We start from the raw sequence: 12,212 nt of genomic DNA on the forward strand, positions 1-12,212 counted from the left end.
ACTCTGTTTCAGTGTTTGTTCTAACCTGAAAGAGATCTAACATTAAATTTGTTAGTCAGCAGATACGTCTATGATCATCTGTTGTGTCAAGCACCCATACCCTGTGAATACTGAACAGAGTAGGATGTGCTCTGTTTTCTTCACGGGCTCTCCATGTAGTGGGGGATTATGGTGAACGTAGTTATTAACGACTGTGTGAGAAGAATTTTTGTCATGGGTTTCTGGGTGCTGGGAGGTTATGGGGAGTTCTGAGGAAACTTCAGCACGGCTAGGGTAAAAGGTAGCAGATGGGTATGTCTGGCAAGAAGGATCATGTGTTTTAAAATCAGGGCTTTGAACTGATTCTGGAAGTGAAGGGAAGCCCTTGAAAGATTTTAAAGCAAGAAATGACATGATTAACTTGTGTGTTTGAAAGTCACAGAGGTCTTTGTGTGACTGTACTAGAGTCATCTTAGTTTGATCATTGTAATCTGGAGCACCAGAATGCCTAAATCTCCAAGGATTTAAGATGTAGGCCAGATCGGGGTGATTATTAACACCATCAGTAATGGTTATTCACCTTCATGCTGCAGGTGTTGGATGTGCTATGGCATGACAGTGTTGCAAGACAGACCCTGCTTTAATTGTATTGGGTAACCCTCTAGAGAAAACGCAAAGTGTACTCTGTAATCCTATTTGATCTGGATGACCGATTATCTCAAATAGCTGTCCTAAGAGCTAGGATGGATATTTTCTCTGTGGTAAACATGGCTATGTGATTTTCCATACTACTTATAAAATATTTTTAAATTTTTAATTAGGATACTGATATTTGGAAAGTTTAAAGTCTGCTCTGATATTTAAAAGTCTGCTCTTACTTTTTCAAGCTTACATTGAATTTTCTTGTGGATTTGGTATCTCTCTTCAAAAAGCCTATTATTTCAGGATAGACCCAAATTTGAAAGCATCGTTCTGTTAAAGGCAAATGCTACCTTGCACTCTGTTTCCCTTTGTGTAAGTAAGGCAGCTGTTTTGCACTTTAGTTTTTAAAAGTGTTTCATGTATATTCTTTCATCTGTTCCTGGCAGTCCTATGAGGAAGATAGTGTTATCCCTGTTTACAAAGCAGGTGACAGAGGTTCTGAGAAGCCCACTGATGAGCCTGAGGCTTGGCTGCCAATACAGGGCACAGCGAAGACTGTAGCTACTTTTATCATCAGACGAGGTGGGCAGACATGACAAGGCCACCTTCACAAACAGGGCTGGGTAAAGACATCATCAGACCATAGAACTGGCTGTAAACATTGTGCAGGTGTTAGCCAAAAACATTGTTTTTGTAAAATTACTCTTTTTTTCCCTCTTCAATCAACCCCTTCACTGACAAGTCAATGCCATAATCAATTTAAAAGTTTATTAAAATAGGGTGGAATTTTGACCTATTGCTAACCAATAAAGTCATCCTTCTTGATTTATCAATATAGTGGGGGAAACATTGAAGTAACATTGTCCCTGTGTTGAAATAACTAAATTGCAGCATCCTCGTATTCATTTGAGCTTTGCCTTAGGTGCACAGCTGGATGGTGTATATAAGACAGTACTATGCCTTCCTAAGCTTAAATGCTACCATTTGGCGTTTTAACAAAATCCTTTTCTTTTTTTCCTTTTCCCTCCAGTGTGCCCAATGGATTTCAATCATTCTCTAGGTATCGTAGTCAGCAAACTATAACCATGGGCAAGATCTGGCTTGTCACCTTTTTGGTAGGACCCTTGAGAAAGAATAACTTCCAGATTTTTAATTGGTTAGAAAAAGTCAAAAGAAGAATAATATTTTATGACACACAGGAAAGATAACTAAATTTCAGGGCTTGGAAATTTTTACTGGAAAACAGTCCCACTTAATCACCTATGTATTGTCTGTGTCTGAGTTTGTTCTACAACAGAGTTGAGTTTAGACAGAGACCGCATGGCTCACAGAGCCCAGAATACTCCCTCTCTGGTCTTTTACAGGACAAGTTTGCTGTGTCCTTCTCTAGCCTATTTGCAGTGTGAAGGGATTAAGAGATTCTCCTTGTTTTCCTTGGATGGAGTTTGAGTGGAGGGCAAGGCATATATTAGCTTACATATGCTTTTCCATTTAGACGGGTGGAGAGATCCACATTTTCCAACATTTGGAAAAATTCAACTAAGTCTCAGGTCTGAAGTTTATTAGTCTGCTTTGGTTCCACCTTAATGTTGAAAGAACGACAAGTTACCAGAAAAGGAAATGTGTAACAAGTAACCAAGATGAGCCATCAGCTACTGGCAGGAATTTAAAATCTGATGAGATATTAATTTGCTTTATAATTTTTAAAACTTTTTCATTGCTGTCACATTCCTTTCCTACTTTATAATGAGGTAATTGTTCTTCTCTCTCACCCCCTTTAAATGCAGAAAAAAAAAGCCCTTTGAACACCTAGCTTTGTATTCCCAGCAAACGTAATTTCAGTTGTTTTGATAATGATTTCAAATATCCATCACTAGAATATATGAGAAATGAAGCCAACATTTTTATAGTACCTTATTATATGACCACATGATTTTACACAAGCCTCAATGTGTCTTCAGATTTCTTTGTGTGGGTGGTAAGATGTAATTTCTACATAGTCAAATGTTACCGTGAAGCTACCAGCAACGTATTTTACAAGTCTGAGGGTTTTTTTTTTTTTTTTAATGAACCATTGTAACACTTTGAGTTAAAAAAAAATCAGGAGAAAACAGTTATTTTTGATGGCATATATATCCTCCAAATTTGAAATAAAGGGCACTTTTGGCATATAAAACAGATTTCTATAGTTACCTGAAAAACAATGTATGCAGTTCTGGATGGAATTCATTCATCCTACCTAATAGCAATTTGGGGTTTAAAATTACTGCCAGACCAGGATTTTTACTAACCCTGCGGTCATTGACTCAATGGCCATGACAGGCCTTCTTTAGTGCGTTTCACACATTGCACATCTTTACAGTGCGTAGGAAGGCGCACTGCATGCTTGAAGCGGTACCTGTTGGAGGTTAGGCTTATTTGGCTCTAGGGAGTGATCCAAGTTTTATGTGGTGCTTTTTAACCTTTTCTTCTTGTTCTCATCTTTAATTTGATACTCTGAATAATGCTATGATACAGGTCAGCCGGAGATTTTCCCTTCCTATGTGATGGTGAAGGAGTAGGGCACAGAGAGGATATGGTACTCCCCCCGCTAAATTCAAAATTACATTTAGATCTCAGTTTTCCTAAATCCTAATTCTGAATGTCTGAAGTAGATGACTTTCCACATAGGTACGCAACAAATGATTGTATTTTGTTTGTTTAGGTGTGTGACCTAAACAAGGGTAAAGCTACTATGTTTACTATCGATAGTGGTCCTTGGATAATGCATTTCATTTGAGTAATATATATATACACATACACATATGTATATAATTAAAATTTATTATATGACTGCATATGATACATAATTGAAACTTACTAATTATATATACATGTACACATACAATGTCCTGATATCTTATTTGACCTTCCACCCACCATCTTGGACTATCCGATGTGGCAAATTTTCACACTCATAATAGCTCACATTCTGTGTTCGCTAATTATACAGCAGATAACGTGCTAGGATCTTTGCCTCTGTTAAACCTGACTCCTCTCAACTATTCTGTGAGATAGGGTCTGACGTTTCCTCTTTTTTAAAGATGAGGGTACTGAGGCACAGAGAGCTTTCCTGACTTGTTCAGAGTCACACAACGGTAAGTGAGCCAAGATTCTAACTTCAGTCTGCTAACCGCTGTACTATTTGAAACGCCACTATATTCTCAACACAGTTCTTATTTCCTGCCTTTGGCTCTTGTTCTAAATCCTGCTCTGCCCTTGACAGAGCTGAATTTCACTCTTCGCTAACTCCCCTAACTAATAAAGGCAATCTTGCCTTAAATCCCTTCAGGTGGGTTTTACCCAGACTTCTTCCCTGGATCTTCTGTTAATTTTGTGAGATTAATGCTAGTTTTTCTGCACCGTCACTCAAATAGTTCAGTTATAAGTATGTAACACTGAATCTTGAAACCTTTAAATCTGTCCTTCATTTTCTTTAGGGTGAAGTATAATGAAGCTTCTAATGAGCTGTGTGTAACTAGGAAAAAAATGTAATTTTAGATTTTAGGTCATAGTTTTCATCAATTCCTATTCTTCTAATGGGATTACTGCAATAGTACACATCAGAAGGGCATGATTTGGGTAACATAAAGCTTAAAAGTTTTATTTAGGGATATTTATAAACCATTGCAAGTTTTGAGAAGGAATGTTAAACAGTAGTATTTGAAGTTGTTAGAGAAGCCTAAAAATATTTAAACAATTTCAAGAAACCTCATATTAAGTTGCACAGCCTAATACTTTGCATGTGGAAAAAAATTGCTTAAAGTCTAATTTCAAGTGTCTTGGAATAACCGGTCTCTTGAATTTCTGTTTAAATTTCAGTACACTAAGCTGAGAAACCTCTAGGGTTTTGCAGGGGTTGACCAGATGCTCTTGGAGCATTGCAGCTACAACCTGAAGACTAAGGGCCCCCGTGGGTGTGTCTGCCACCCTCTGGAGGGAGGTGTTGGGGGGAGACATGACAGGCAGCTGGGGAACAGCAAGCTGTCAGGTTTTCACCATGTGCTGAGGAGCCTGAAGCCCACAGCCCTGTGACCAAGAAATAACAGACGTAGATGGCTCAGTGCATGTCTGAGGGCCTCTCTACCTCACTGATTCTTTCTCCAATGATTGATTGTCTTACAGAGAATGACATGTTCACAGTTGGGTTGAACAAAGGTTGGATTTTTTTTTGCTTTTAGTTTAAAGTTTTCATTTTTTCATTTATATGATTAGTCATGCTGAGATACTCAAATAAGAGATGGTTTTAGTCATCCAGATTTTGCTGGGGAGATGAATAAAAGCCTCTCGGTGTGCCAAGGCCCTGAGGGAGCAGTGGCATCGCAGGAAGAGGGGCTGGGCTGGGGCGGGGAGAGCGGGGAACGTGGCTCTTTCTCTGCTCCCAGTTCATCTTCTTCTCCACCTAGTCTGTTGGTTCTGATTGTTCTTAACTCCTTTTCTTCTGACGTTTACCTCGAAGAGTATGAGCCTCTCTGCTTTTTTCCTTCCTGCTTTCAGGAAGCTTAATTTCCTGAAAATATGCTCTCCCCAGCTCACTCTGTGTAGTCGTCAGTGTAGCTGCCTTTCCTGGCAACAGACAGTCCTGAAGTGCAGGAACTCTGCTTTCTCATCCCTGCCTCCAGCTGTGTTCATGATGCTGGCCCCCGGGGCTTTCCTCTGTCGAAATGAGGGGACCAACCAGGTACCATCCAGACCGTGCTGGTCTTGAGCTCGAGTCTGTGGGGGCCTCTCACTCTTCGTCAGACCAAGCCCTGAACCTGAGCTTCATCTTTAGTAACTTTGAATGTTACTGAAGTACTGAAAACCACACAAAGTAGACATAATTTAAAATTTGACCTTTTTTGAAACTAAGTAAAATAAGAGGTGAAACTGCCCACCCAGAGCAGTCTAAACCTGAGTAACCATCCTCCCCATCGAACCTCCAGTTCATTCGAGCCCCTCTTCACTGGGCCGGTCCCGTACCACGTGAACCAGCCCCACCGACTCCTGATGGAGTTGCCCTCCCAGGACTCCACTCTCCCCGGCGTCTCTCTAACCTGCTCAGTGGCGGTTCCAGCTTCATAGCACGTGTTATCTGCCACACTTCAATATGTACGTTCTCGTATTATAATTGTTTTCAGGTGTTGGACTGTTTGTTCCTCCAGTAAGATTTGTAGTCCTTCACCAGCAACCGCGGATTCTTTTTGTATGAAAGATATTTACAGGGCATGTGCAGGCAATCTTATGTTACGTGTTCAAATGAGTTTTGAAATATAAAGGAATCGAGTTTTTAAATGGCATTCATGTTAGTTCCCTTGTCAAGCACTAAAACTCCACCATGTGTCCGGCCCTGTGTTAGAAACAAGGAATTCAGAGATTGAGAAAAAAATAAATATAGATGAAGGTTGTAATGGCAGAAGAGAAACGGATCTGTATTCTCTGCCTCTAATGTACCCAGCACATGCTTCTATGCCTGCAACATGTGTTATGTTGCAATGCTCAGAAAGTGCCTCATGGCCCTTCTCTTTGGCTTTCACACCTCTAGGACATGAAATGGGTATTATAATTTTATGTTCTCATAAAATGGTACAATACCTGGCACATACTTGATTTTTTGGAGAATGTTTGGAATGAACTGTTGAACTGAATTAGAATATAATTTCAGAAATGTTGTAATGGAGCCTGTATAGGCACCACAGAAGGACCAAGGCGGGTACTCAGCCCATTTCTCTGTTTCAGAGTAAGCCCCCCTCATCAAATGACAGCCCCATCAGTTTACATTTGGATAGTTTTACTTGGACAGTAGTTTTACTTAAGCCAACACTGGCAGTCCTCCTTTGGTAGAACTGCATTTTTGAGGAGGCACAGTAATTTAAAAGCATGTAAGTTGGATAAAGTAGGGTCTTGTATTTCTGAACAAGGACCTAAAGCCCAGATTTTTATAGAAAAGATCCATGTTTAATAAACTTTGATATGCCTGTTTTCTCAGACAATATAAAGTTTTGTAAAGTTTCAGTCTATTGAATGATCCCACTGGTGCTTTAAAACTCATTTATTTATAAAATTGACATAAAGATTTTCCTGACCTGTTAATATAGTGGTTATTTCTGGGGAGTAGACCTGATGTGTCATTCAGGGAAGGAAGAATATTTCTGTATTTTCCTTTAAACCTTCCGCATTGTTTTGAATTTTTACTTGTAATGAGAATGTTTTATTTTTCTATGAAAAACGAGTTAATAAAGTTGATGTGAATCCAAACTGTGTAAGGATAACAAGCTTAAGAAGCTGATGGAGAGTGGCTACAGGCTGGGGGATGGAAGTCTAGGACTACGAGGCTGTACAAGTGGTGGTTTTTCCAAAGAGGAAGAGTTCGAGAAGTGGCTGAATAGGACAGGGTTGTGGATGGACCTGGAACTGGTAAGAAAAGGTTTTCAGGTGCTGAAGCATGTCAAGCAGGTGGTGTATGCAGTTTCTAGCTTTGAAAAGCTTTCAGCTCAAAGGTGCTGATGATGAAATGAGCTGTGTCAGTTCAGGCTGCTAAGTGTGTAGCTGGCCTGGGTTGGTTTTATGTTGTGGCAAAGAGTGACTGAGACCAGGAAGGTGGGCGCAGCTAAGGATGATGTTACAACTTGGCGCCAATCAAAGCTTTTATTTAAATGCTTTAATGAATTTAAAACATACTTGTTTTTTCCCTAATGTTTTAGGAAGTACTACTGAACATATGAAAACAGAGGACATAGGCAAGAAGTGGTCAAATGACTGTTTTGAAGGCTAAGGCAGGGTCAGTGTTGTCTTATAAAGGGTATAATTTTCATGTACCTAGATCTGAAAAAAGAATCGGGATGGGGTAATATTCTTTGATTCATTCTTGTCTCTTAAAAATTTTCTTTTTAGAATGTCAATGTAGTCGTATTTTCTGTAAATTTAAGTAGGTCACAAATGTGTATTAAAATATCTTTTAGTGTTTTACTCTTAATACATAAATACATTACGATTAAAAAGACTCTTATGACTCAGAAATAGAATTTTTAATATTTCAAAATTCCACTACCCACCTCCCCAAATTAACTTCTCTAAGCTGCTTCATATACGCACACATTACGTGTGTATGCAGTTTTATTGCATCAGACTCTACCCTGCAGCTTGCTTTTTTTATTTAATGATGGGGCTTAGAGCTTATTCTCAGTCATTGCTTATAATTCACCTTGTGCTTTTTCATGGTTGTAGTATTTTATAATTTGAATGCATCAGGTTTTTATTGGACTTAAGGTTGAGGACAAATAATTAAGTTTTCTTTTAGCCAGATTTATGTCTGAAGAAGTCCTAGGGGACTTCAGAGAGAATGATAGGCATTTCAGAAATTCCACATTCTATGAACGGGTACTAGGAGCGTGGAGTGAAACGAGGAAAGAGAGCTACAAGTAACCATAAAGATCAGGAAAGGACCTTGTAAAATTATTTCCAAATGCTTATTGCTGTAACTTTTTGGCCAAAAAGCTTACTGGCGCAGGCCATGGACTTAAAAAAATCAGATCTTGTAGATAACAGCTGATTTAGGAAGTGTATAGTCCTTTTTAAAATATGTATATAAATGCTTTGTTCTCTTCACCCTTTAGTTCTGTTGTTTATCATTATTTCTTGGAAAATAATTCTGCTAACAGGAAGGGCTGCTTGCTTTAAAAAAAAAAAAAAGTAAGCAAGAAAACCAACAATTTGTGGACATGACGGTCTTGTATTTTGACCATGATTAAGAAGCTACTGACCAGCTATAGACCACCATTTTATTAAAATACAGGTTGCAGCATTTAAGACTGCAAATGAACATTTTATGGGGTGATAAACTGTTCTTCTCTGCCCACCGTGCTCCCCTAAAAGAGCAATAGTGTAATTTGACCATAGACTTTCACCCACACATAGCTGGTTTTCCAATTGTAAATTTGAGTAGCATTTTAGAATTTGAATTAGCTGCTTCATGGTGGTCATTTAATACATGAAGACCTATTTAGGCTCAAAATTGAAAGGCGAAGAGTTGCCATTTTTGTTTTATGTGTCTAGAAACTGTAATTTATAATGTACTCTATTTTAACAATTTTTTAGTGTTTATATTCTGCTTTCTTCCTTTATTTTTGCAACTGTCAAAATTTTAATATCCCATGATTTCATGTTTTGGTTACATTTTTTATTCTACTATCTCTTTGGTTGCAGAAACTGTATTTTAAAGCTTTTCTGAATCATTAAAGCACCAACTACAGTACTGGCACTCAGAGGCTTGTTAAATGAAGAAAAGTGTTGCCAGGGAGTTTTCATAGAGCTTTATGTGCTGTTAATTGCCATGAATTAAATCTGTTACAAGTAATGTAACTGTAATCTGTTGAAAACCTCACCTTTCAATTAACCAATTTTTCCAACCTTTTCGTCCTTCTCCTTGAAGAGTACTTCAGGTAGATTTATTTTCACCTGTGCAAGCCAGTTACCCTTGGCCCAGATGTTACTGACATACAGAGGAATCTGATCTAGAATACAAGCCTATAAATTATTGCTTCTTTTTACACCTTGTTGTAATGCGTACAGTTTAGTGGAAAAATACGTGTTTCTAATCCACTGTTGTGTTTCTCTGCAGATTACCTATTACGAGCCAGTCAATTTACATATATTATTACAAATCCTCATAATAGCCTTGTAGTCAGTGAGTCACAGAGCTGGTAAGGACAGAGCTGGCATTCAAACCCATACCTAGCAGACCCAAAAGCACTTCTGTTTCACCATATGTTCCCAACAAAATTCAGCTAGTGCATTACAGAGAAAAGAAAACTGATTGAGGAGGCAATCCATTCTGGGGGGCTTTCAGAGCCATCTCAGCCACTACCTGCCTTCTGGCTTAATCTTAGTCTCAGGTTCCTTATTTGCAAAATAGGGGTAGTACTGCTCACCTTGCAGAATTACTATGAAGACTAAATGGAAATGCATAAAGTTTTGACACAATAGATTTTCAAAAGGAAAAAAAAGAAAATGACCTAAACTACCCCTCCAAGTCAAGACACCCTCTGATACAAGTAAATGCACTAAACAGAATTTTAATTTACTGCTCTGGAACAGAAGACATTGACTAGAGTATTCCCACTGTGTTTTTCATTGTCGGTCTGTTGAAGAGCAGAATGGAGTTCAGTCCCAGCAGCAATGTAATTTGTCCAGGGAGTATTTTCTCTTTCTTCTTAATCCTTTGTTTTAATCCTATTTGGAGCTGCAAAACTTTCTGAAGGGTCTCATGCTGCCTAGGGCCCCGGGCTGGAATTTTGTCTTAGCCTATTGATGTGGTGAGCTGTTGGAAGAGGTAGGAGCGATTTAGAATGAGATGGCATCAGGAAGCAAATGAGTTGAACACATATTTCTCTGACTGCTAGAATTCCAGTGGAGCTAACCGGTGAGTTTGTGAAAGTTTTATTTGCAAAACCAGTAAGTGTTTGACTGAAATTTTCTTTTTCTCTTTAAAATTGTTTTTTAGGATGCAGAATAGAAAACTGTGATTCTTGCTTTAGCAAAGACTTTTGTACCAAGTGCAAAGTAGGCTTTTATTTGCATAGAGGCCGTTGCTTTGAGGAATGTCCAGATGGTTTTGCACCATTAGATGAAACCATGGAATGTGTGGGTGAGTAGTTTTTAGTGTAACTTTCAAATTTCAACTTTTATTTTAATATCTATTTCTTGGAAGTGGGGAGCATGCTGGATATATTCATCCTAAAAACAAATTGGTTCTCTTGTTATGAATTAGAACTGAAAATTACTGAAGTTCTTTGTTGGCTTTCTGAGTTCTTTAGGCATCATGCAATTGGGTAGTATCATATATTACATCTTGGTACAAAATTTGCTAGTTGTACATCTGTTAGGTTAAATTACTTAAATGCTGAGAATAATATTTTCATCATCTGTGTAATACATCCATTTCTTAATTATCTTAATAAATTATTAGTCACTGTTAAAGAAGCATTTTCTTTAGAAGTAAAAATTTTCAAGCAGTGCCATGTAGTTAACTAGTCTGTCATTTTTGTTATGTGTATTAATTATGGAGTTTCTTGCTTAGCGTAAAATAAAAAACAAACCTGGAAAGAGATTTTTTGTGCCAAATTCACTTTGTTGATGATTGACTGCATGTTGTAAAGTACATTAAAACAGTTTTACTTCTACTAAATTTATATATGGGGACTGCATAATTTAATATACACATATATACTGTTGGTGAATAATAATTAGGAATACACATTCTATAAATTTTATATTTTTTGAGTGTTTTTTAAAAAAACTTCAGTATTTTTATACCACTGATTTAAAGGTAAAGATCTGTCAGTACTTATGTTTTAATAAATGCCTGAATATCATCTTAGGTGTAATGGCATCTTCACCACTCCCACCTGCTCCCTGTCCCCCCTCTGTGAGTTTTATTTGACGTTATATATCTGATAGGATGTATAGCAGAGCAATATGTTATAAATGAGACTTTCTATCTCTTTAAAATGGAGACCTAAATTGAGAACATTTTTACTGCAGAAATATTGAAGTAGTCTGTAATCATATATTGGAAAGCTTGCAGAGAACACACTAAAATGAGAGGTTTTTGAAGAAACATATACTAAAACATTCCTATAATATGTGTGAGTTAATATGTTCATATAGGCAGCACCCTACTGAAAAATAGTCACCAGAAGAGCATATTCAAGTCTTTGAATTTGCTTTTGAGAGGCAAGACCCACACTCATTACAGATGTCCAGTGGAAATTCTCATGAAGCCCTTAAATATTAATAGATTAACAATAGTCCTATGCATTCCCCTGAATAAAAATCTTAAATAGATTTGAAAAAGCTGAGTCACTGTGATGTCTGTTGAGATCTGTAATGTGGAAATATTAATTGTGTGTGGACCCTGAGCCTGGGTCCTCGTCTGCTAGTGATGGGGCTTTTAATGGTGAAGTTGATGAGGAAGTTTAACTTTGCATATTTCTTTTTATTCCCTCTCCCCTTCTCCCATCCCAAGGTGTTGAAGGGCAGCCTACTTTTCCACTACATGAACTTACAAAAGAGGATGCTAAAAGCTTTTACATACCTAGGGAAAAAAATACATTTTCAAATATCTGACTGTATTTGTTTACTTTTTAAATAATAGCATCAATTTAGGGGGTAAGAAATACCTACTGTGGTTTCCAAATGCCCATTAAAAGAACTGAGATAATCAGAAAAGGCAAAACACACTCCCGATCCTTTTTACCAAGTACTGACTTCCAAAATAAACCTACCACTCTTGTGAATTTCAGTGGGGGTGTGCAGAATTAACCTGCAAGATTTTTTCTCCTGCCATGGTATGAAAATAGTATCTTTTACTGTAGGTTATAGCCACCGAGTGTTTTAAAGATTCTATATTTCAATGTCTTTAGCATCCCTTCAAAAAATGAACTAAGACAAATAGAAAATAATAGTTTTTAAATTACTTCTGTGGCAGTTGTTTACTTTTATCTATAACTCCATAATTCAAGTTATTTATGTTCCTAAAAGGTGTATACAGGACTTTGTGGGCTGTAGAGCTT

The 12,212-nt window shown here is 37.7% G+C and overlaps 1 protein-coding gene across 2 annotated transcripts in view; it reads left to right on the forward strand.

Moving 5' to 3' along the window:
• RSPO2 (R-spondin 2) overlaps positions 1-12,212 on the forward strand; it is a 187,597-nt gene that overhangs the window by 125,977 nt on the left and 49,408 nt on the right. For both annotated transcript variants that reach the window (XM_032467780.1, XM_006189078.3), the window contains one exon: positions 10,142-10,285. In XM_032467780.1, the coding sequence (XP_032323671.1) occupies positions 10,142-10,285 (144 nt within the window). The remainder of the gene's footprint in view (positions 1-10,141; positions 10,286-12,212) is intronic.

This window comes from Camelus ferus, chromosome 25 (genome assembly GCF_009834535.1).
Source record: "Camelus ferus isolate YT-003-E chromosome 25, BCGSAC_Cfer_1.0, whole genome shotgun sequence".
Lineage (NCBI taxonomy): Eukaryota > Metazoa > Chordata > Mammalia > Artiodactyla > Camelidae > Camelus > Camelus ferus.